This window comes from Salvia hispanica, chromosome 3 (genome assembly GCF_029641045.1).
Source record: "Salvia hispanica isolate PSC_SH4W2 chromosome 3, Shi_PSC_v1, whole genome shotgun sequence".
Classification (NCBI taxonomy): Eukaryota; Viridiplantae; Streptophyta; class Magnoliopsida; order Lamiales; family Lamiaceae; genus Salvia; species Salvia hispanica.
Window position 1 is genome coordinate 42,585,658 of NC_142694.1, and position 26,770 is coordinate 42,612,427.

General features: G+C 33.8%; 3 protein-coding genes and 1 pseudogene across 3 annotated transcripts; 3 read left to right on the forward strand and 1 right to left on the reverse strand.

The window, feature by feature from the left end:
* Window positions 1-1,957: 1,957 nt before the first annotated feature.
* LOC125211983 (plastidial pyruvate kinase 2-like) lies at window positions 1,958-7,865 on the forward strand. Its single transcript, XM_048111966.2, has 12 exons — window positions 1,958-2,324; window positions 2,606-2,893; window positions 3,059-3,224; window positions 3,563-3,697; window positions 3,864-3,974; window positions 4,061-4,149; window positions 4,610-4,672; window positions 4,840-5,015; window positions 6,308-6,410; window positions 6,510-6,658; window positions 7,157-7,265; window positions 7,514-7,865. Exons 1-12 carry the CDS (start codon window positions 2,124-2,126, stop codon window positions 7,619-7,621), a joined length of 1,698 nt encoding a protein of 565 aa, XP_047967923.1. The 5' UTR covers window positions 1,958-2,123; the 3' UTR covers window positions 7,622-7,865.
* An 11,803-nt stretch (window positions 7,866-19,668) lies between these two features.
* Window positions 19,669-20,163, forward strand: LOC125210082 (glutathione S-transferase T3-like). The gene has a single exon (XM_048109660.1). The coding sequence runs from the start codon at window positions 19,669-19,671 to the stop codon at window positions 20,161-20,163; it is 495 nt and encodes a 164-aa protein (XP_047965617.1).
* A 1,216-nt stretch (window positions 20,164-21,379) lies between these two features.
* LOC125210083 (uncharacterized) lies at window positions 21,380-22,304 on the forward strand (annotated as a pseudogene).
* A 702-nt stretch (window positions 22,305-23,006) lies between these two features.
* On the reverse strand, window positions 23,007-26,491 carry LOC125213949 (uncharacterized). Its single transcript, XM_048114763.2, has 2 exons — window positions 26,343-26,491; window positions 23,007-25,548 (listed from the first exon to the last, which is right to left on the reverse strand). Exon 2 carries the CDS (start codon window positions 25,251-25,253, stop codon window positions 23,373-23,375), a length of 1,881 nt encoding a protein of 626 aa, XP_047970720.2. The 5' UTR covers window positions 25,254-25,548; window positions 26,343-26,491; the 3' UTR covers window positions 23,007-23,372.
* Between the last annotated feature and the right edge of the window lie 279 nt (window positions 26,492-26,770).

The following is a 26,770-nucleotide window of genomic DNA, read 5'->3' on the forward strand; positions in this document are numbered from 1 at the left end:
AATTTGATGTTTACTCTTATGAAGCAGCGAAATACCTATGGTTTGGTACGAATTGTCCGTCTTTTTTGCTAGACAGAAGTAGTTCTAGAATCAATACTCATTTCTTTATCAATTCTGAGAGAGTCAAATTCTTTTGAATCAACATTATAGCCAAACTCATTGCTCTCTTTTGAATCGAGGATGTAGTAATTTTTCTTGGATCTATCAGTCTAAGCAGGAGACAATAGATTTTGATATTATTGAAAAAGCAAATAAAGAAGAAATCTAGTTTTGCTTCTGTATTGCTTTTGTATTGTTTTTTCTTTTTCGCTTTTTTCATGTCCGAGCTTGCATAATTTTCTTCAATATCTTTTTGTTGTGAGAAAAAGGATTCGCGATCTCCTTGGCTTATGGGTTCTTTTTGTTCTTCATTTCGATGCTTTTTATTCGATGCTATCAACAACTTATCCTTTTATTTTCATTAAAATTTTTACTATTATTTAAATTTAAAATAAGTAATTTGCTTGGTATAAACCAAGGTTTCATTTTATATGCCTTATAAAGTACTCCCTCCGTCCCACTTAAGATGACACATAGCTTCGATATAGAAGCTTTAGCCTTTTTTCATTCATTCTCATTCAATCAAAAAATCTTTTGTAGAGATTTTGTGAATTGGATTCTGGAATCATAAGATATAAAATATTTTTTTTCGAAATTATTGGAGATTTGTTAGTACGAATGTTCGCATTTTGATACCTATTGGTAAGATAAAAAATGAAAATTTTCCAATTAAAATTTTTTCTATCAGCTGGTTTTTCCATATATGGAATATCCACTTGCCTTAGATCATTTGGAATAGAGATGTTCCTCCGTATATCAAAAAAGTCTTTTTTCCACCTGTTAGAAGTATAAGAAATTTCTTGCTTGTTTCCTTGAAAGGGAGGTCATAAAAAAAGCATTCCATTTTATTTTTATAATTAATAAATTTATATGATAAAAGATTATATCTATAGTATTTTCTAAAATTATCTTTTTCAGTATATAATAAATATACTTCAGATTAGGGATGTCAATTCAATCCGAAACCCGTGGGCCGGCCCGAACAACCCAGTAATGAGCGGGTTGGGGCTGTAATTTTATTACCCGAATATAAAACGGGCTAAACGGGTTGGCCCGAATGGGTTGACGGGTTAAACGAGCTTGCCCGATGGGTTATGAGTTTTAATTAATAAAATATTAAGTTTTAGGGGTTTTTTATATTTTTGAATCCCAATCTTCATTCTAGACAATCATTAGTCTTATTCAATTTTCATTCTACACTTTTCCACTCGATCCCACAATATCAGCTTTCAGGTTCCATCTCAACTCATTATTGAGATAGATACAAATATATATACAAATATATATGTATAGATTTTTTCAATGAAATTTTTTTAAAGGAAGGGTAATTTACAGATTAATTGAGGATTTCTTCTTTTTAATATTTGCCGTTTTTCAAATCTTTTAGATCATAACTTTGTTTTGTTAGGACTAAGATTTTTTATTCTTGTAGTTACTTTTTTTTTATATTTTTTCTATTTGACTTCGGATTGTACTTATTCTATCGGTGAGATCTTTCATTTTTTTTAAATACGCATAAGACATGATTTACAGTGGTAAGCAAATTCTGACACAGTGGCAAGCATGACAAACTCTTGTAGCAAATTTCAACACATTGAAAAGCAAATTGCCATCCGAATTCTGAGTTGAATATAAACGACTCGAAGCACTAATAAATTGACATGCCATACATTTTAAATTGAAATTCAATATGTGATGCAATTAAATTATAATGAAGAAATTGATTTAGGCGTAAATTAATGTAACTTTATTTTCTTCTACATCTATTTTTCGGCTATGAAAACAACAATTCCACCAATTTTGGAAACCCTATTTTACCCTTTTCTTCGCCTATGCTATGCTAAATTGCCAACCGTTGTCAACTAAGTTTGCTGAGCTACTGCTCTTCGATACAAACAAGAAGGCGATCCTTCTAAATCATCGCCGATTTCTCCATTCCCTCTCACTCATTCTACTTCCACCTCCTCTCTCTCTCTCCGTCGCTCACCTTCTCTCTACATATCTCCGCCTTTTTTGCTGCTGCAATGGCCCAGGCGGCGGCGACGGGATTGATTCACGCCGCATTTGCGCCGAATCCGGCCTCTAGATCGCATCGGTTCGATTTGGAAAATCTCAGGCCAATCCATAGCTTTGAATCGAAAGTTTTTGGACGAAATGAGAAGCAGAGGAGTCATCGCGGAGTTAGCGCAGGGAAAATCGTGCGCTCTGAACTGCAAGTGATTCCGGTGCGTATGTGTTTTTTTTTATGATGTAGCAAATACTGATTTCCAGATTTATGAATGTTGTTACTGGAAGAGTGTGGTTGAACGTTTTTTTAATTTCGTTTTCGGATATGGGTGTTTATAAGATCATTTTTCATATAATTGAAATTGGTTTAATGCTGGTTTTGTTGAATAATATTATCTGGTTATGTTTTATAATGCGGCATCTGGAAATCAAATTCCTGAGCTGAGAAGTGTGTGGATATAGTCCTATTAATGTAGTTTGTTCAAATTCACTTGATCAGGCAGAAGAGAAAAACCGGTATGTGGAGGGGATTCCGCAGACTGGCGGAACATCAGCGGCTGTATGGTCTAAGCCTAGTGTGGGACGGAAGACGAAGATTGTTTGCACGATTGGGCCCTCCACGAACACCAGGGAAATGATATGGAAGCTCGCGGAGGCTGGAATGAACGTTGCGCGTCTCAATATGTCCCATGGAGATCATGCGTCTCACCAGAAAGTCATTGATTTGGTCAAAGAGTATAATGCTCAGTCCAAAGATAATGTCATTGCAATCATGCTTGATACCAAGGTGAGTCCTTTTTTTTAAAGCATGGGAGAGAGCAGAGGATTGTGTTTGGTTGGTCAAGTTAGTTATGATGTCTAGTATGTTAGGATCACATTCGAATCCATTAACATATTACAACTCACAAGATTGGTGAATTTGCTGCTAATGCTTTCTGGTCTCTGATGACAGGGTCCTGAGGTTAGGAGTGGTGATTTACCTCAACCTATTCCACTTGCAACTGGTCAGGAATTTACTTTCACAATTCGAAGAGGAGTTGGCACGACAGATTGCGTCAGTGTAAACTATGATGATTTTGTTAATGATGTTGAAGCAGGGGATATGCTTCTTGTTGATGGTACACTACTACTGACTTCATTAGCTGTATAAGTTTGGCCAAAAATCAGATTCTACATATACTGTTGAGTTTTGACTGTTGTTATGGGGATACCCTTTACTTATTCCTTTGTACTATTAGATGAGGGAAAAGAGTTATTGAGTTGCTGTTCAGAAACGCGATAATTGTAGCTAACTAGTCGAGCAACGATCGATGCTATACAATATGGTTCTCCATTACTGAATTTGTCTTGCACTATTAGCATGATCACATCAGAATGTGGGGACCATTTTTGGAAAATTTTGTGAAGATGTCTTAGTATTTTTTGTACGTTTAATGTCTACAGCCTGATGATGCAGGTGGTATGATGTCATTCTTGGTGAAATCAAAGACTGAAGATTCAGTGAAGTGTGAAGTTGTTGATGGTGGAGAGCTTATGTCTCGAAGGCATCTCAATGTTCGAGGAAAAAGCGCAACACTTCCGTCAATTACTGGTTAGATCAGCAGTTACACTTTCTGACATCTGTGATACTTCTAATGCTCAATATTCATGTTATATATGCATAATCAGTAATACTTGCTTATATGCTGAGTGTTATTAATTCCTTTTCATCTATCTTTTGTATCAAATGAGTTGACTTCGCCAATTATCTATAATAGAAAAGGACTGGGATGATATCAAATTTGGAGTGGACAACAAAGTTGACTTCTATGCCGTTTCCTTTGTCAAGGATGCATCTGTGGTCCATGAACTGAAGAATTATCTGAAAGGTACAAACAGCATCCATACTTCAGCTTACGAGTTGTATTTTAACATAACTAATCATGAATCTTTAACTTTGCGTTTATCCCTGTAGATGCTGGCGCAGATATCCATGTCATTGTAAAAATTGAAAGTGCAGATTCGATACCAAATTTACATTCAATTATAACTGCATCTGACGGGGTAAATAATCATTACTTATTACTTTTGAGGAAAATGAAATGTTGTTTTTTGCACTAGCCACTAAGGACTGAATTTTAATTGTATCATTACCTAGGATGCTCTCATTAGTGTTGGGATAACTCATTCCTTTATAATATACTACTATCATTTCTTCTAAAATATATTTCTGACTAAGATTTTGAGTTATAGAGAAGTTCAAGTTCATTTGGGCCATCAGTTCTCAATAGCCGAGTGTTTTTTTTTTGTAGTCGGTTATCAAGATATGAGATGCTTTACTTATTTTCCAAAATAATTGGATCACTCTTGAAAAATAATAACATCAGATAGCATAACTTCTGTTCTGTGATGAACTGGTGTCAGTCTTTTTCTTAATTTCCTCCTGTCTATTTTCCTTCGTAATATCATTTCGATATATATTGGTGCTAGACTCAGATTTAGCTGAAACTCAATTTTTGTTCAGGCTATGGTTGCCAGGGGGGATCTTGGCGCAGAGTTGCCGGTTGAAGAGGTCCCTTTATTGCAGGTAACATTATTAATATGGTGTTAAATGAAGAAAATGTTTCTATTTTCCTTTAGTTCTTGCCTGGACTGCTGGAAAGATGGGTAGCAGGATTTATCAGTGCAAGTGACGTCACTCAAGTCCATACATCAAGCTATAAACACAAATATGTCAATTTGTTGCACTTGCAGGAAGAAATTATTGGGCTGTGTCGTAGTATGGGCAAGGCGGTCATAGTGGCAACAAATATGCTGGAAAGCATGATTGTACATCCCACTCCTACCCGAGCCGAGGTATCAGATATTGCGATAGCAATTAAAGAAGGGGCCGATGCAATCATGCTCTCTGGAGAAACTGCTCACGGAAAGTAAGTTAACTTTCCATTGATACTAGAGCTGCCCAAGGTTTACCGAACCGGCGGTTACGGTTCCAAACCGAAACCGCGAAAAATATGCCAAACCGAAACCGTGAATTTTAGAACCGTGGTTCGATTCAGGTTCCAAATTTTCCGAACCGAAACCGCGACCGAACCGCCGGTTCCGGACGGTTCCGAACCGGCGGTTTCACGGTTCCGAACCGCCAACGCAATGATAAATTTAAACATAGTTAATCCTTATATTAAAACTATACTCCATTAAATAAAACATTGCTGAATGATCCGGTTTATGAGTTTTATACTCTTATATAAATAACTTTCATTTTTAGATTTGGTAATATCCATAGAAACAATAATGTGGGACAAAATTTTGTAGCAAAAATAACTTTATAATACTATTTGGTAAAATTGGATGGTAATTTGAAAAACATAAGATAAAAGATAATAAAATAAAAATAACTAAATTACAAGATGGAGTCTATGTTGTATGGTTTATGGTAATAACTTTATAATACTATTTCCGATTTTATTAATTAACATATTTTTTTACGTATGGAATCTATTGAGTATGGATAATTATTAATAAATATTTATCCAACATTTTTTAATAAACTTAGAAGAATTGATTATTTAAATAAAGTATAATAAATTAACATTAGTTAATGTTGTAGTCTTCAAAATTGATTAGTTGAGTCTTCAAAATTGATTGGTTGACGGTGGGCGATGGCTGCACTATTCAAAATTGATTGCACAAAACACCATTTCTTTTATTTTTATTTATTTATTTATATATTCTTAAATGTTGATTTTAAATTCAAATTGGATCTCATTTCTCTCTATTTTTATCTATATTAAATACTCCTCTCTATCCTTACTTACACTCACCTCATTTTAGTGTTAACAAGAATTTCTCTCTTCAATTTTTCAATTTAAACTATCCATTTCCTTGTTCCAATTTATTTTATAATTTCAAACTATATGGCAAAAAAAAAAATTAACGGAAAAAACTGTGAAACCGCGAAACCGAACCTAAACCGCTACGAACCGTCCGAAAACCGGCGGTTCCAAACCGAAACCGAAACCGCCGGTTTTCGAACCGAAACCGAAACCATGAAACAGCCTCACGGTTCGGTTCCGGTTCCATATTTCCCAAAACCGGAACCGGCGGTTCCGAACCGAAACCGCCGGTTCATGAACCGTGGGCAGGTCTAATTGATACTAGGTCGATAATAGTCTCCAGATATTTTTGCATTGCAATTGATTGGGTTAAAATTCAACTATAGGTTCCCACTGAAGGCAGTTAAGGTAATGCACACAGTGTCCTTGCGGATGGAAGGTACAATAACCGGCCCACAAATTCCAGCTAATCTGGGCCAAGCCTTCAAGGTAGGACTAGTGTTTCCCCAACATTGGATTATTCCGTGTTATCTGATATGTGCTACATGATGTGCACGCTATTTACTTTTTTATTTTTGTCTTTTACAGAATCGTATGAGCGAAATGTTTGCATTCCATGCAACAAAGATGTCTAATAACCTTGGAACATCAATTGTTGTCTTCACTAGAACTGGCTTCATGGCGATTCTCCTGAGCCATTATCGACCGCGTGGAACAATCTTTGCTTTCACAAATGAGTGAGTTGTCTAATTTATGGGGAGTATTATATTAAGCTAGTAAATTACTCCCTCCGTCCCAGATAATTCGACCCAGTTTTCCATTTCGGTCTGTCCCACATAATTTGTCCCACTTCACTTTTACCATTTTTGGTAGTGGACCCTATATTCCACTAACTCATTCCTACTCACATTTTATTATAAAACTAATATATAAAGTTAGGACCCACATTCCACTTAACTTTTTCAACCTACTTTTCATTATAATTCTTAAAACCCGTGCCCGGTCAAATTGACCCGAATTATCCGCGACGGAGGGAGTATGTCTCAAGATAAATGTTACTTTATGAAAATACAAGACAAGCTTATTGATTTTTCTTTCATGTTGATCTCTTAATTGTGTAATAATACCATCGTTAACAACAATTTGATATGCAAAATACGAGGAGCTGATTCACTGGTTTCTGCGTCTTTTAGCAAGTATGGTTTCTCCATTTAATGGATTTAATCGTCTAACAGGAAGAAGATACAACAGAGATTAGCGCTATACCAAGGCGTTTGCCCTATACACATGGAGTTCTCTGCCGATGCTGAGGAAACATTTACCAATGCGTTGAATTTGTTACAGGTGAACATTATTAGGCTTATCTTTTCACATTTAGGGGGTGTTCGGTTGGCAAGACTAAATCTCATGATTAAATATGTATCATGTTTGGTTCATAAGATTGACCTCTCAACTTAATCCTAGATGGATAGTCTCATGGTTATTAGTCATGACAACCGAACGCCACCTTATATGTTATAATGCTGAGGATATGTGAAGTGCTGCTTCACATCCAAACTAACTAAACTAAATGTTTGTTTCCAATCTTACAGGAGCAAGGACTAGTGAAAGGAGGTGAGCATATAGCAGTTGTTCAAAGCGGTAAACAACCCATTTGGCGCTTCGAATCCACCCATAATATTCAACTTAGGAAAGTATAGCTGACAAACAGCGACGAAGCTAGCAGAGGCCAAGCCGCAACTCATGTGGAGGCTTGGTTGGTGTCGGACCACGACAAAGCGAGGTGGGGTCTGCATAAAAAAAATGGAGCAAAATTGGAGCTTTTGGGAGTTTCAACCAGTTTGAATGGATGAAGAAGAAAAACAACAAATAACAAATTTTACTTTCTTATTTAAGATGAATTAATTTTTTAACTTAATGGAAAGTGATGTGTTTTTTTGGTTACTTTAAAGTTTTAAAATACTATCAATACTAATTCTTTATTTTCTACAAATATAATTTTTGTTAGCTTCTTCCTTTTTCTAGAATTAATAATGGAAGTATTAAATTGGTGTGAATGACTTCTTCTATAATAGTCCATCCGTTTGCAACATTTCATTTTTGGTTCATCCTAAACTACTTGTACTTTTTTATTTTAAGTAAGAATTATAGTATTTAAAATATTAATTTAATTACAACAATTACTCAATCCATAATTTCGACCCAAAAATAAATGGTGCGAGTAACATGAGATATAGAGAGTGTAATTGTTTATAATTAATAATTAGGAGTACAAATATTTGATTTAAATATGAATTTGATCTATTGAGAAATTAATTAGTTATTAACTTTGGTCAATTATCCATAAATTTAATTACAAAAGTATATGATAACTTTGTTGAAATAAACAAACAAACTTGATATAGTTAACATATTGAAATAATTATAGTTGAAATATATTGATTCCATAACAATATCTAGAATTTTGTAGATAAAAAGTTAGATGCATAAGATTAAAATAGAAAATTCTATAACATTGAAATAAGACCTATAAATATATGTTGTAAACATTTGAATAAATTCATAAGTTAAGAGTAAATGTTGCTAAGTTTATAGGCAAAAGAAAATGTAAAAATGATAATGTATTTTAGGAACATAATATTAAAAACTAATTATTTTGGACTTCGAACAAATATTAATTTGTTAACCAATGAAAAATTAATTATACAATAGATCCTACATTTCCCCACAAATGGAAATTTTAGTGTATTTTTTAAATTTGTTTAAGAATATAAACATGTTAACTTTTTATTAGTGTAGTAGAATATGTTTTAGGAAATGATATATAAGTGATCCCTCTCCACTAATAAAAATGAACTTGGTGACTAGTATTGCTTGTTGGAGTACTTGAACGCGACGATCATCTTAAGCAAGATTTGGGTTTAGCAATTTGATTGTTATTACATTTCTTTAGAGCTTCTTCGTCAGCCAAACACAATAGCTATTTTATTTAATTAATACTTTAATATAAATTAAAGTTTAAAATTATAACCAAAATAAATATACTATATATTTGGCAAGAAGCCCCTACCGGTTTATATTACAAGAATAATCAATTTTTATTATGAGAATAATTAAGGTTGAAGCTTCACGCAAAATCATTTAATTGTGTTAATTTGAACGTTGTATTACGGTAATTTGTTCAATTTCAAAATATTGCATGAACTTTGATTTTAGATGAGACATTTTTTTTGTTTTATACAAAAAATTCAATTTATGCAATCATGTGAAACTGAAGTTTTGCATGAACTTTTAACATCATGCAAAATAGCCTGGTTCGCGTGATCACATGAAACTTTGGTTTCGAAAGAACCTTTCCTTTTGCCTTATGAATTTATATGTACTCCCTTCGTTTCATAAAAATAAAGATTTTGGAGATGACATAGATTTTAATGCAAAACTGGTAAAGTATGATAGATGAAGAAAGAAAAAGAAATTGAACTATTGTTAGTGGAGAATAAGGTCCACCTAATAAGAGAGAAAAGACTTGCCAAAAGTAAAAAATGATTATTTTTGTGGGACAGACCAAAATGAAAAAAAAAAGACTATTTTTATGTAACAAACTCAATTAGTGCAATCCCATGAATCTTCGAATTTTTGCATGGACATGAATTTTATTCATTTCGTTAGGGATAGAAAATCTATTTACACAAAATGCTGGAATTTATATTTTTAAAAGTAATTATGTCTGTAAATCAACGAATTTTCAGTATTGTAGTAATTTTGCTTTAAGCTATTTTTAAATACAAATATATGAAGCTTCTTTTTTGTTATATTTTTCTCAGTAAAAGTTTTAGGAGGTTAATGAAAGGACATGACAAAATTTAAACTAAAGTGGCAATGAAAATAGCCATAATAATCATAAACTTTCCTTAAAATCTGGTATTCCCAATTAACTTTAAAAGTGGTGAGATATTCCATGAACTTTGGAGATGTGTCTATATCCCATAAAGTTAATTTTTCAGCCTATTTTTATTTAATGTGGCTCGCTGGATGTCTTACATGTAACCTCAAAAAGTGAACAAAACACATCGTTTTTTAAAATAAAACATCTTTGTTTTGAATACTAATTTTGTGAGAAAACGAAGATGCTTTAATAAATGATGATTTTGAACGATTGTAAATGTAATTCGGGTTCAAAACGACGACGCATTCTATTTTTAAAACGGTACGTTTTGCTCACCTTTCGGGGGTCCGACGAGCCACGTCGATTAAAATTGGCTGAAAATTAACATCATGAGAAATCGACACATCGTCCAAAGTTCATAGTATTTCTCACCACTTTTAAAGTTAGTGAGAAATACCAAATTTCGGAAAAAATTCAGGGTTTTAACAGCTATTTTCTCTTAAAATAACATACTACCCCCTCTGTTCCATGTTAATAGAGTCATTTTTCTATTTTAAAAAGTTCCAAGTTAATCGAGTCGTTTCTATTTTTGGCAAAAAACAATTCTTCCTTTTACTTTATTATCTCTTACTTTTTCACCATCCATTTAATACTCTATTCTTAAACTCCGTGCTGAAAAGAAATGTCTCTATTAACAAGGAACGGAGGGAGGAGGGAGTAGTACTTTAGATTTAATTAATTTTTAAAATAATATTAATAGAAAAAACCAAAAATTTCACATTACTCGGTTTACTCCCACTCTTCGACCCAGGGACGGATCTATTTGGAGTTCACAAGGAGCAAATGCCCCACCTAGAAATAATTTATGTATTCTACTTTTAATAAGTTAATTTTAATTTTTTTAAAATATCCTTATTTTTGCCCCTTCTCAATGTATTAAAATATCTTTATGTATATTTTTGCCCCACCTATGTAGAATTTCTGGCTCCGTCCCTGCTTCTTCCTCACCTCTCTTACAAGTTGATTCGGAATACTTGAGCGTTTCTATTACCACAAGAAGAATTTGCGTCAATAAATGATTTATTTATAATTGTTATTAACAAAACTAGCTGGGAAAAGAAGTTAAAAAGATAACGCAGAGTGACATTAATTACTAAACTAGGACCCAATATCAAGAGATGAAGATTATCTTTTCACATTTATGTGTTACTGAAGTGTTGTTTTACTTCCAAACTACTCCTAAAATGTTTGTTTCCAATATTACGGAAGCAAGGACTAGTGAAAGAAAGTGGCCATATTGCAGTTGTTCAAAGTGGTAAACAACCCATTTGGCGACGGAGCCCGCAACTCCAGTGTAGGCTTGGTCGGTGCCGGACCACGACGGAGCGAGGTGGGGTCTGCATAAAAAAAGAATGGAGCAAAATTGGAGTTTTTTTTGGAGTTGCAGCCATTTTGATGGGACGAAGAAGAAAAATACTACTACCTCCGTCCATGAAAATTCGTCCCGATTTGATCGGGCACGGATTTTAAGAAATGTAATGGAAAGTGAGTTGAAAAAGTTAGTGGATTGTGTGTCCTATTTTTGTATATTAATTTTATAATAAAATGTGAGTATGAATGAGTTAGTGGAATATGAGGTCCACTTCCAAAAATGGTAAAAATGAAATGGGACAAATTTTCGTGGACGGAGGTAGTAATAAATAACAAATTTTACTTTCTTATATAAGATGAATTAATTTTTTACCTTAATGGAAAGTGATCGTATTTTTGGTCACTTCAAAGTTTTATATTCATACTATTAATACTAATTCTTTATTATCTATAAATAAGCCTTTCGTCCCATTTAAACACGAGATTTAAGAAAATGATAAAAGCCTAAGTTAAGTGGAGAGAGAGGGAAAAGTAAAAAAGATAAAAGTCTTGCTTTTTTGCAATAAAAAGGAAATCAATCACTTATAGCGAGACAACCTAAAATGTGATAACGTTATCACTTAGAGCATCCACATTAGGATTGCCCTAGCAATAACTCGGTCTAAAAACTTCTCTTGTTGCATCATCATACTCTTCACACAACCTAGCCAATGCCCCCTAGCTAGCTTCCAATTTAATTCATTTTAATTGTTGGTGTTTATCAAATATTAAAAAAAGGGTTTAGGGTTGTAAATATTAAAAAAAAAAGTGAAGTGCAATGAATTGTAAATATACAGTATAAATAAAATTAAAAACAAAAAAAAGTTCGGCTAGCCAGTTAGTCTACGCCCGACCACTCTTTTTTTTTTCTCCCTATGTTCGGCTTGCCTACCGCAATAATGGACTAGCCGAGCACCTAGTCGCTCGCCGGCGGCTAGGGTGCTGGCTAGTCCGCCGTTGCGGGTGCTCTTATAATGGAATGGAGGGAGTATTATTTTGGTAGCTTCTTCCTTTTTGCAAGACTTAATAATGGTAGTACTATTAAATTGGTGTCACTGTGAATGACTTCTTCTATTGTCTCATGTTATTCGCAATATTTTGTTTTTTTGTCTATCCCAAACTACTTGCACTATTTTTATTTTAAGTAAGAATTAAGATATTAGAATTAATTAAGTGCTCTCTTATTAAACGTAAAATACTACTTCCTCCATCCCACAAAAGTGTGCACTTATGGTTGAGTACAAGTTTTAATACACAATTGGTAAATAATAAAGATATAGAAAGAAAAAATAATTAAAGTATTGTTAGTGGATAATTGGTCTGACCTGATTAGTCAGAAAAGAGTTCCCAAAATTAGAAAGTTCTTATGGAACAGAGGAAGTAGTTTAATTACACCAATTACTCAATCCTTAATTTACTATCTAAAAAATATATTGCAAATAGCATGGGAAGGAGGAAGTATGATTGTTTATAATTAATCATAAAAGTAAAAATTATTTATTTAAATACGAATTGATCTATTGATAAATTAATTAGTTATTAATTTAATGGCCAAATGTCCATAAATTTAATTACTCCCTCAGTTTCATTATAGTTGAGGCGAAACTTTTCGGTACGGAGTTTTAGAAATGAATATTGGGTGTGTTAAATAAATAGATAAAAAAGTAAGAGAGAGAGAAAGGTAGAGAATAAAGTATAAAGTGAATAAAGTAGAGAGAATAAAGTAAGAGAGAGTAAAGTAAGAAAGAGAAAAATGTTAGAGCATCCACAATGGATGCCCTAGTGGGAGCCCTAGTGGTTGCTACATCAGCATGCCCTATCTCTTATCCATTTTAATTTTAATGTTATTTTTTTTTATATTTTCACATATTATAAATAGAAAAATTAAATACTAAATTAAATGAAAATCATGCATTACTTAATTTTAAAAAAAGAATTTATAAATTTCATATTTAATTTTAATCAAATAAAAAATAGCAATATATAAATACACTATTATAGAACACAATAAATTTAAATAAAACACTTACATTAATCGAATAAAATGAGAAAAGGTCAATATTAAAAGAATATGTTGAGTTTAGGGCTTGAACATACAACCTCTATAATTTTCCAAGATACATTTACCATTAGGCTAAACATAGATTATGTATTGAAATCAAATAAATTTTTACATAAAGCAACAAAACACTCTCTTTTGAGTGTAAAACTAATTGTCCCACATCGAAATCACAAAGAAATTTGGAGTTGAAAACCTATCTATAAAAACTACCATTTGTCCCACATCAAAGTCACAATGAAAGTTGGAGTTGAAAACCTACCTATAAAAGGTTTACTCAAGTAATGCAAAACTTGCTCATTTAGTGTGAAGGATTATATTCTACAAAATATATTCTTTCACTAATTCACGAATCCGTCTTTTAGTATGGATTGTTGTGAAATTATACTTTTTTATTTCAAGTTAAAAATTGATTTTTTGAAATTAAAAATCGGTTTTTATAATTAAAATCAATTTTTTTATAAAAATATTTCCGAGATCGGGCTCGGGCGTTGTGTTGCAATGGGCGCCCGATCTCACGCCCGATGGATCGGGCGAGAGATCGGGCGCGACCGAAAGTTCGGTCGTCCTCGGGCGCGCCCGACATCTGCAATGGATGTCCGATGACGCCCGAGCCCGATCTCGGACGATCGGGCGTGAGATCGGGCATCCATTGTGGATGCTCTTACCATATATAGAAATGACTCAACTATGAAAAAACTTCACGTAATGAAAAAATGACTCAACTATGAAAAAACGGAGGGAGTATAACATAAATTATCATATATAGTGACTTTGTTGAAATAAACAAACAAACTTTATACACTGAACATATTAATATAGGGTCCTCTTCTAATATTTATAACACCATAATTCAAAACTAAAACTAAATCTACACCTTTGGATTTTAAAATGGGTGGATGAGATTAAAACTCACAAATTTCAATAGATAGGGAGTAGATAAAATATCAACAAAAGGGTAATATCGTCATTAGTCATTATGTTATCATATGTTAATTTTCGTGGGCGTTTTTTTATATCAACATAGTGTATTACAAATATCAACAATATGAGATGAGAATAAACATAAGTACAAGAAAATATCAACACAGTTTTAATGATATTTTACCTTCACTATATGAGATTTTGTATACCCTATATTGAATTTTTTCACATTTGTTGATAAAATCTGCTTATCAACATGTACGAAAATTGAATCAAATTTTATCACCTGAAAATCGTCGGAACATATGCAATTGAGATCTTGTTGGAATCCTTATAAATTTATCTTTAATTTGATATATTTTTCGCGAAAAAAAATAATTTAAATCGAGAGGATTACGTAAATTTAAAGTTTTGAGATAATTTTGATGAGAGAGAATTGACATTAATGCCCTTTAATTTATTTAATTATTTTTAAATTTAAAATATAATTCATGTGGCGTTATTTCAACTACTAGACGCGAAAAAAAATAATTTAAATCGAGAGGATTACGTAAATTTAAAGTTTTGAGATAATTTTGATGAGAGAGAATTGACATTAATGCCCTTTAATTTATTTAATTATTTTTAAATTTAAAATATAATTCATGTGGCGTTATTTCAACTACTAGATCTCATAATCTAATGGTTAGGATTTGGTCTGTGATTGTTAATTAGTTAGCAATTGATCAGTTCCTTATTAATATATTTATAGTTGGAGGGAACTGTTATATTGCTAACTCATAACTTAATTGTTAACTACAACTAAATAATAGCCATTAGATATTCAAATTAAGGGCTTAGATAATTAATCCGTAAATGTCAATACGATCAACGAAAAACGTCAATAAGGCCATATGATTAATTCCAAAAAAATATCAATAGGGGCATTAATGTCAATTAACTACTCCCTTCGTCCCAGAGAAGATGTCACACTTGGGAAATGGCATGGGATTTTAGGAGATGTTATTTTGTGTGTTAAGTGGTGAGAGAAAATATAATTTTATAATTGATGTGAGAAGGAACTTTTTCCAAAATAGAAAATGTGACATCTTTTGTGGGACAAACTAAAAAGGAAAGTGTGACATCTTTTGTTGGGACGGAGGAAGTACATGTTTAGTTATAACTAACTTTTAAAAGAAATCCCAAAACTTTAAATTCATATAACATATATCAAATTATAGATAATTTCATAAGGATTCCAACGATATCATACATCCATATGTTCCGACGTCAAAATTTGAAAAAAAAAATCGAAAATTTTTAATTTTTTCGTACAAGCAGAAATGTCAACATACTATATAAAATATGTCAACATAATGCATGTAGAATGTCAATATAAGCAATGGGTTAACATTCTTAAAACATTGTGTAGACATTCTCAAAGCATTGTGTTGATATTTTCGGAACACTATATTGACATTTTCATCCAAAACCCTAATTTGAAGTTTTTTTTTTATCTTTTTCGATTTAATTAATGAAAACGAAAATTACACGTGGCAAATTGTAGACCACACGTTTTCTAAAATCTTATGGCCTTAAATTAGTTGTAGTTAACAATTAAATGATAAGTTAGCAATTGATCACTCTCCTATAGTTGGAATATTTAGATTTTGTAGTAACAATATCTAGAATATTATAGAGAAAAGGTTAGACATGTAAAACATACAAGATTAGAATAGAAAATTCTGTAAAATTGAAATATAACCTATAAATAATTAAATACGTGTTGTAAACATTTGAATAAATTCATAAGTTAAAAGAGTAAAATGTTGCTAAGTGTATCAAAATCATCAGATCTTCTAAATAAAAAGTTTGGACTCATGAGCAAAATAGCTTCATTCTTTTAAAGGTGGTAATTCTCACGCCATGGAGGCTATCAAATACGAGCATCCCGCTTTCAAAATCATCCCCTCCCGTGGAAATTGTGCCAGGAGGCCTTCCCCGATAACGGGCACTTTAATCCATGCATGATTCATGAATCTGAAAAAGTGAAGATTGGTGGGCAATGTTTGATCTGGTAAACCGCCAAAGGCGTATTTCCAATTGGCGGTGACACTGTTTTGAAAACAGTTAAGATATTTTACCACTGCAGGTTTCATGTAGAAGTTCATAGACTTCCGATCGGGTGATGTTAGAAGAAACAATATACAGTTATTCTGTTCATTATTTGCTCTCTACAAGTGTGTGGATTCCTATTTCTAGGAAATATAAATACAAAACCAAGAATCCATCCAAATTTGTATCCACCTATTTTTATTTTGAAAAACATTTAGGATGTGATTGAGGGTACCAAAAATGTAAGATGAATGTAATTAGTTCTTAAATTGTAGAACACATTTTTTTTACTCAATCAAATAACCATTAACCATATACCACCGATACCAATCAGAGTTATACCAATCAGAGTCTTGAACTGCATACAACTTATGTTTGGCATTTTAACATTAGAGATACTGTTAACTAAAAAAAATTGAAAGCTTTTTCATGATGGGTGTCACCAATGCATTTGTTGGAGTATTGGAGCGAGACGATAACCTGAAACAAGACTCGGCTTTTTAGCCTCCATCAGGGATGGAAAGTCGCTTTGGTAAATCATATGGATATATTCTTCTTCCTTCAATTTCATCCATTTTTATTACTAATATGGCTCACCGTTCTAGCATATAACTCTGAGTCTCTGATTCTGAAAAAGAAATTTTTAAATAAAAAATATGCATAAAAGACTTAGCATATAGATTGTAAACAAGTGGAGTGATAACTACTAGCTTCATATTTTAGAAACATAAACCTTTCAAATGACGCGTATTTTAATGCACAATTAGTAAAGTAAAAAGAGAAGAAAAAAAATTAGTAAAATAAATAAGAGGAAGAGAAAAATTGGTGAAGTAAGAGAGATGAAGAGAATAAGTAATGAAATTAATGTTAGTGGATTATGGGGTCCATTTTATTGTAGAGGTATAGGTGGTCAATAAATTGATGTATAAGAGTTTAAAGATTTTTAAAAATAGAAAGTTTGAAAGTTTCTATTTTTAAGAGACGGACTAAAATGAAAACCGTTGTTATTTTTAAAATACAGGGATAATATCATCTAATAAATCCATTTATTTAAATATTATATTAATCATCAATTATTCTTGATATTCTATTTTAACTTGTAATAATATTCTAGTCGAATGAAAGCTATGATTAGAATTATGGTGTGACTATAATGCTCCCCTATAGATTAAAGTTTAAAATTTGAATCAAAACAAATATTCTCTTCGTCCCATTGAAGATGACTCACTTTTTTTTATAATTGTCCCAACCAAGATGACTTTCATTACTGAAATTGAAAACACCTTTCATCTCTACTTTATTCCCTCTATCTTACTTTACTCTCTCTATTTAACACATAAAATAAAGCATCTTGTGTCACCTAAGGAAGGAATCATCTTAGCCCCTAGCAATTTGTATTACCAAAAAAATTCACGCAAAATTATTCGATTGTGATTGTTTGAACGTTGTATTACAACAATAAATTGTTCAATTTCGACTCCTTCCCAAAAAAAATACACTTTGGGTTCGGCATGGGTGTTAAATGCAAAAATGGTAAAGTAAGAAATGTAGAGAGAAAAAATAATTAAAGTATTGTTAGTGAAGAATAAGTCTCACCTCATTAGAGAGAAATGAGTTTCCAAAATTAGAAAATGCATATTTTTGTTAGACGGACTAAAAAGGAAAGGGTGTATATTCTCGTACGACGGGGAGAGTATATCGCATAAACTTTGATCCCGGATGATTTTTTTTGGGGTTTAATTTAAACATCATGCGAAATCGGCTGGTTCGTGTGATCACATGAAACATTGGTTTCGAATGAACCTTTCATTTTTAAAAATTTTGTTAGAATAGAAAATCCATTTACACAAAAATGCTGGAATTTATATTTTTAATAGTAATTACGTTTGTACATCAAAGAAATTTTAGTAGTTTATTATTTTCCTTTTAACTATTTCTAAATACAAAACATATGAAGTTTCTTTTTGTCATATTTTTCACATTAAAAGTTTTAGGAGGTAAATGAAAGTTGACATGACAAATTCAAACTAAGGTGGCAATTAAAATAGGGAAAAATAGCCATAAATTTACGTAGTTAGTACTTAAAAATGGTGAGAAATATCATGAACTTTGGACAATGTGTTAATATCCCATAAAGTTAATATTTTAGCTAATTTTTAATTAATGTGGCTCACCGGACGTCTTATATGTTACCCCCTAGAATGTGAGCAAAACGCACCGCTTATAAAATTAGAACGCGTCGTCATTTTGAACCGTGAAAAAGAAGATGCTTTAATAAATGACGATTTTAAAATCGGCTGAAAATTAACATCATGGGAAATTGACACATCGGCCAAAGTTCATTGTATTTATCACCACTTTTTAAGTTTGTGAGAAATACCAAACTTCGGGAAAAGCTCGTGATTTTTAAGTTCCCTTAGACCACCTCCATCAGTGACACTCCACACAATGTCACCCATAAAAAACAAAATAAGTATAAATAAAAGTAATTATAAAACAATAAAAAGCAACTGCCCCTCATCAATTGATGAGCACTTGCCGCCACCAAACAAAGTGAGGGGCACATGCCACATGTCATAATATTATTGGCTGAATATTGATTTCTTTTTTATTTTTGTTTTTTCACTTTTTATTATTGATTTATTTTATTATTTGATTATTGTACTACATGTATGTTGTAATAAATTTGCACAATAACAATATAATTCCACATCACATTTTCAATCTTGAAAATTTTGCACTACATTAAATTTTGATTGTTTTATTAATTTTTTTTTATGCAATGATTATTACATTTATCTCTATATATCTTTTCAAATATCATGTGAATTATTCTTCCAAAAAAATCATGTGAACCACTCTTCCATAAAATGACATATGACTACTTCATTTTTTTATTATTTTATTTTAATTTATTATTTTTTATTATTTGCTACTACATTGTGCTTCACTTTTCTATATATATCCCACTTAACATGTACAACTCCTCACAAAAGCAACCAAATCATCCAAATTATTGCCCTTTCATTCTTGTTTTGATAAATTTGGTTTTATGGATCCAAATCATCCAAATTATCGCCCTTGTTTCCCAAACTATAATAATTCCCAAAATTATCAACAATCATTAGAATATCCAAGTTCGCAAAATTTTCCTGATTTTGCACCACCTTACCAGAATCCCCAATCATTTTCAAATCTTGAGTATTCACAAAACTTTGAATTATCTCCAAATCTAAACCAAATTCCTACATCCACTGAAATTCCCACATCAAACAATATCGCCCAAAACTTGTTTGGAGATGCCCAACAAGAGAACAAAAAGAAAAGGAGCTCAAATAATGTAAGTTGGGTACGTGAAAGAAGATTTAGCACTTATGTCTTCTTGGGTCCATGCAAGCGTAGATAGTGTGCGTGGTAAACATCAGAAGGGAGATGCACTATGGGTACGTGTGAAAAATTTGTATCACGAAGCTCAAGCAGAAAATCCAGCTGAAATTAACAAAAGAAATGTGGATTCTATGAAGAGTCGATGGAAACGACTTAACGAAAATGCAAACAAATGGGTGGCTGCTTGCAGAGAAGCAAACGCGCGAAGGAGGAGTGGAATGAGCGACCAAGATGTTAAGAATGAAGCTCATAGCATCTACCAAGCAGGAGGCGGCAACAAATTTCAAGATTTGATAGTGTTTAATGAAGTTATGAGCAAACATCAAAAGTGGAGCATTCATGATACAACACAGGTATTTCCTGACAATGAAAATGTTGGTTATGAACAGGATGATAGCAATTCAAAGAGGACAAAGACTTCTGAATCTGGCGAGTATACTATCCCTTCAAATCCGGAAACTCCTACATCTCCATTCAACTAGTTCTCGGCCTAAAGGCAAAAAGAAAAGGAAAAGGTAAGGTAACACAATCTGATTATACTAATGCTCAAGTTGCTGCAGAACTTTATGCACTAAGGCTAGCTAAAAATAATGAGAACGAACTAGTGAAGGCTCGACTGCAGATAGAGTGTGAAAAGCTGGAAAAGCCCTCTATGAAGATGTACCAAAAAATGTTGATTAAGTTGTTGGACAAAGAGCACTTGTCCCCAGAAGATCAAGAGATGAAACATCAACTAATGGAGATTGTGTTTAAAAAATGAATGATTTTAGTTTGATATGAGTTTGGTGTGACAATAAGTTATGTAATATTCGTTTGGTGTGACATTAGTTTAAGTAATATTAGTTTGGTGTGCTTTTAATTATGTAATGTTAGTTTGGTGTATGTTGGTGTGATCTTTGTTTGTACTTTATGTAATATAAATTTGTGTAATATTAAGTTTATGTGATATGGTCACATGCATCTTCTGGAAGAGCAATTGAGATGTCACAATTATTATTTCTTTATCACATGCATTTTTTAGATATTATTTCCGTGGCACATGCATTTTCCTGCAAAAGTATTTGAGATGTCACAAACATCATTACTTTATCACATGCATTTGCAGACCTGAGTTTTGGTGTCATATGCATATTCCTGCAAAAGTAATTGAGATGTCACAAACATCAGTTCTTTATCACATGCATTCGTAGATATGAATTTGGTGCTACTTGCATTACAAAAGTTTTAAAATGTCACATGCATCACAATGTCAATCAAATGTTTGTCATCGCATGCATTATCCTGCAAAAATTAGATATCTCACATTCTTTAATGCAATTGTGTGTCACATGCTTTACAAACATCACTTCTTTATCTTACAAAAGTTTTGAAATGTCACATGTATCACAGTGCCACTCGAACGTTTTGTCATCGCTTGCATTATCATGCAAAAATTAGATATGTCACATGCTTTACTGCAATTGTGTCTCACATGTCTTGGGTTTAGTGTCACATGCAAATTTATTTAATCTATACATAGCTCGTAGAAATTTTTGAAGATAACACCAAGTACTCATTCCACCTCCAAAAAATGTCTTCTAGTGAAAACTATCACTTTCATCAGATTCAAGTTCTGATGATTCAAATATCATAGCACTCAATGAATGGGAGGAACGAGTTTCTCAACAAAATCATCAAATCTATACAATTGTTGAGAACATGTTATCTGCCAATCACAATCTAATTGTAGGGGCTCAAACTTCTACAGTTAGAAAAAGGTATTGTGAAAGGCAACGCGAGATTGGTGCTGAGCGTTTGATCAATGACTACTTTAGAAGACCTACTGAACAAGATCTCGCTAGACTTCTATATGTAGCAGATCAACGTGGTTTTCCAGGCATGATTAGGAGTATAGACTGCATGCATTGGGAATGGAAGAATTGTCCTAACGCATGGGCTGGACAATATACAGGGAGAAGTAGCAAACCAACAATCATTTTGGAAGCTGTTGCATCATACGACTTATGGATATGGCATGCATTCTTTGGAACTCCAGGTTCGTGCAATGATATTAATGTACTCCATAGGTCTCCTGTTTTTGATGATGTCTTAGAAGGTTGAGCACCATCTGTTAATTACGTAGTAAATGTATCAGTATAATAGGGCATATTATCTTACTGATGGCATATATCCTGCATGGGCTGCATTTGTGAAGTCAATTGCTTCTCCACAAATTCAAAAGCATAAGTTGTTTGCTCAATTCCAAGAGTCTATCAGAAAAGATGTTGAGCGAGCATTTGGAGTCCTACAAGCGCGTTTCGCATTTTTGCGAAGGCCATGCCTTGTCTGGGACAAGATGTTGATGGGAAAAATTATGATTGCTTGTATAATCATGCATAATATGATAGTAGAAGATGAACGTGATACATATCAAAATTATTATGATCCTACTGAGTTTTTTGAAGATACACCTACAAGAGCACAAGAAGGAAATGTTGAAGCTTTTTGCTACTTTACTTAACGAATCGAGAGTTTGTTTTCTTATATAACAAATCGAGGTCAACTCCGCAATAGAGAAGCTCATATTGCCCTTCGAGATGATTTGATTGAGCACATTTGGGATAAATTTGGCACAAATAGTTGAATGTGTAATGTGTATCTTTTTTAGTAAGCTTTCTTATTTTTCACTTTAGTTTGTAATTTGGTTTGTTTATTTTCTATTATTATATCGTATTTCTTTTATTTGTGTATTTTTATTATGTTGTACTTCACTTATATATGGATGTGTAATAATTTTTATTATAAATTTGAATATAAAATAATTTATATAATTTTTATATGAGTTTTTTAATATATTTGAATAAATATAAAATTTATATTGATTGAAAGTATATGAAAAAGAAAATATGCATTGGGGTTGAGTTTGGGTCATTGATGGAGGTAAAAGTTTTAATAAGTTGGGGGTTGTATATGTGGATGAAAGAGAAATGAGTATTTTATTCAAAAATTGATTGGGGTCGGGTCGGGTCGGGTGGGTGTCATAGACATAGTCTTAAAATAACATACTTTAGATTTAAATTAATATTTAAAAATAATATTAATAGAAAATCTAAAAATTTAAAACAACGTTATTAGATTTTACTCCTTTCATAACATTAATAGAAAAATGTAAAATTTCAAATTACTCGGTTTACTCCCACCCTTCCTTCCACCACACCTATGTGACAAGTTGAATCAGAATTTTTTAGCAGAATACCACAAGAAGAATTTGCGTCAATAAATCATGGTTTTATAATTGTTAGTAACAAAACTAGCTGGGAAAAGAGAGGAGAAAAAATAAAAAAGATAACGCAAAATGACACTAATTATTAAACTAGGACCCAAACCCAATATCAAAAGATGAAGACAACAGTAGTTACAGCAAATATGTTCATAACTTGAATATATATCTACTGAAAACAAAGGCAATCTAACTAAATCCAAACCTATGGAACTAGCACGACGCTTGACCTCAGTTTATACACTAGTGATAATCTTTAACCACCATAGTATAATCATAATCATAATCATACCCATTACTGTCTAAATTCTTAACCACCATAATATAATCATAATCATACCCATTACTGTCTGAATTCAAACATGATAGACTACCACATACTTCAATATAACTCATACCTACCAGCCAAATCAGATGCACATGATTCCCTAATCAGCCACTGCCTTCTTTAATCTTATCTGTCGTTGCAGCGATTGTGCGTCCACCAAGCATTGCCATCAGGCCACCTCCATGGACCCTGCCTTCCGGAAGAGACATCTGATCCCAGCGAATATTTCCAACTGCAAATGGCACAGAGGCCTGGGCGTGTCCGAAACCTATCGACGTTGCTCCAGTGCTTCCGTGATAGGAAATTCCAGCTCCAGGTGCAAAAACGTCATTCGTCTGTGTAGATGTACTAAAACTGGGGCCTTGCGTTGCCGAACCCAATGCAAAGTCACCATGGGTTTTTTCTTCTTGCACTTGTACACTATGGGCAACACAGAGGCCAGACTTTCCCCTTGCAAACTTATCACATGGAACAGCGCCATGACTACCGAGACCTGAGCCCAGATGTCCCCAGGAGCATCTTTTTCCTCCACCGTGTGCCTTGCAAAAATCTGTACTTCCTTGTGCACTCTTTGGGCATCCTTCAAACTTGCACCTTTTACCACCACCATGCCTGACGCAATGATTTGTGCGTCCCCTCGCGCTTTTGGTACATTCAGGCACTGCACACCTCTTACCCCCGCCATGGTTAACGCAAAATAGAGTACCCCCGTGAACACTCTTGCTGCATCCTTCTGATGTGCATCGTTTCCCACCACCATGGCCTTTACAAAACGGAGTGCTCCCTTCAGCCCCTTTCGTGCATCCCAAATAGGTGCACCTTCTGCCACCACCATGAGCTTTGCAGAACACTGTGCTTCCCTGAGCGCCCTTTGTACATTCGGCGTATTGACAGCGCCGACCACCCCCATGAGATATGCAGAGGCCAGCAATGCCCTCGGCACTTTTAGCGCAATTCTCTATTTTGCATCTTTTCCCACCTCCATGACGGATACACAGACCAGACCTGCCTCTTGATGCCCGACTGCAGTCGTCATGACTGCACCGCCTACCACCACCATGGCGTATGCAATGGTCAGTACGACCTTCTGCACTTTTAGTACACCCAAGATGCTGGCAACGCCGACCACCACCATGTGCCTTGCAGAAAACAGTCTTACCTTCAGCTCCCTTCTGGCAGCCAGCTTTCTGGCACCTCCGGCCACCTCCGTGGGCAATACACAGACCAGAAGCACCTCTGGCACCCCTGGTGCAATCTTCAAACAGGCAAGTTTTAACACTAGTTTTCCGTTGTTTTACTGGAGTAGAAATAGTTCCAATAGAACTTGGGGGGGTCATTGGAGACGGCGAGATATTCAGGTCCACAGTAGTAGGGTTGTTACTGCCATGGCCTTGGTCATAAGGAATAGTAATCTTTTGCTGACATTTCACGGGAGGAAAAAAAGGACTGTTTTTCCATCGAGCAGATGTTGATCCTTCATCTCTTGGCTGTTCAACTGTCGGGGCTAAAACTAGCGACTCATAGTAATTCTGGCAAGGGAGTAATTCTTGGGTCACAGAGGTTACATCAGATTCAGAAGTTTCAGTGGACAGACTTAATTGCAGATCAATTACAGGCCTCTGCATCTTCACTGCATTTAGTGTCCCACCAGAGACCTTCTTTAGATTCGATAGCCTGTTAGCTCCCACATTCAGGTTCATACTTAAACCAAGATCCAGGGAAGACTCCTCTTCTGCCTCCTTTCCCGAGCATATCGTAGTGCAGGAACTGGATGGAAGTCCCAACTCAAGAACCAATGAAGACCCATCTTTGAATTTAATAGGCTGATTGCTGGAACTATATTTTCTCTTGCTTCCCTTGGAAACAAAAGATCCTAACGCCCCAGGTGAATGAAAGCCCAGATCACATATAACGCTGTCCACAACTTTGCCCTGATCGTTTGATGCAGAGGCGAAAGTGATATTATTGCCAAGGGTTCCATCCATGCAATAAATTTATAATTTTATCCAACCCAAGTAAAAGAAAATATATATGAACAAGAAACGAATGAAAAGAATAGAATTCTGGACTTCTGAGGTACACGGTAAGAAAGGGCAGGAAAGACTCTAATGGCTAGAAATTGCGACAAAGCTTGTGGTGAAGCAACCCCCGCTAACAAAGCCAGATGTGTCCTTGCGATCCATTTTAGGAGCTAAGAAAGCTGATTGAGCCCTTCAAAAGTTGCGACAAAATAGTAGACGCATTCACATCCGCGACTGAAAGAGACTTAGAACTGACATCCTGTTTCAAACAAACAAGGTAACTTCGTTATCACTTCACAGTTTCAAGAGATATAAACTGGGGAAGCTTGAAAAATGAACTAATCCTATATAACCACGAACAGAGAGCTCTCCAGAAAACATACTACAGTCAAAATAAAATGAAACGCAAAATTGATCAATTAATATACCTAGAAGAGTGTGTTCCTAGGTAGTGGATTACGCATTTACGCCTAACTTTCCATATCAGGGGATTACGTATAATAAATCACTACGACTTTACTATATCTCATAAGAAATGGTATCTACTTATATGTGTATCACTATACAATGGCCATCTATTTGACTCAATACAACTATAGGTACATGTAAGTATGGTCAAGGGCATCACAAAAAAAGCTGGAATAAGCATGACTAAACATCATCAATCGGTGAATGAGGTTTTCAATTTGTTTTTGTGCTGTGGGAGGGAAATTCTCTTTTTTCATACAGTAAAAAGATCTCCTGTTTCAACAGAGAGATTGAAAGGGGCAAAACCATGATTATACATATACATATATAGAAAAACATCCATAATTCAACAAAAAACCACCACTTCTTATATAAGCATCATTTCCTTTCCAATCCAGATAGGAAAAGGAACAGCATATCAAATAATCGGTTTCAAAAGGTCTTTCTCCCCTATCATTCAATAATTCCAGAATAAATTTCTCCTATAAACAGCGACAACAACACTCGAATCACTGACCGAGTAACAGAAAATCGAAATCAAATTTAATCAACGGTGTAAAATTCACAACAGAAATGAGAAATTACCCAAGGAAATTAGGCAGAATTGGAGCGGCGATTTGCAGGGGCGCAGGAGAGTAGGGTTTATGGAGATGCCAGCGAAATCTGAGAGCAATTGAGAAGAGACAAAAACGATAGAAGCAAATTAGTAGTGAAGGAGCTGGAAAATTAATAGTGGAACAGGGTGCGCATGTTAAGAGATAAGCGCACGTTAGGTGGGGCATCTTCGATCCTCCGCGGGCATCCTCACGTTAAATCCAATGTTCCGCCGGGAAAAACGATGATGTCAATCACTCATGAAATCATATGTAAATAAATTAAATTATAACTTACTAATTACTTACATTCAAAAAGAGTCAAAACACATAGTAGTTACCATAATTTGCCTACCACAAATACTAAGTACTAATAATTATCATTTAAGGTATTGACACACACCATGTGGCATGACTTAT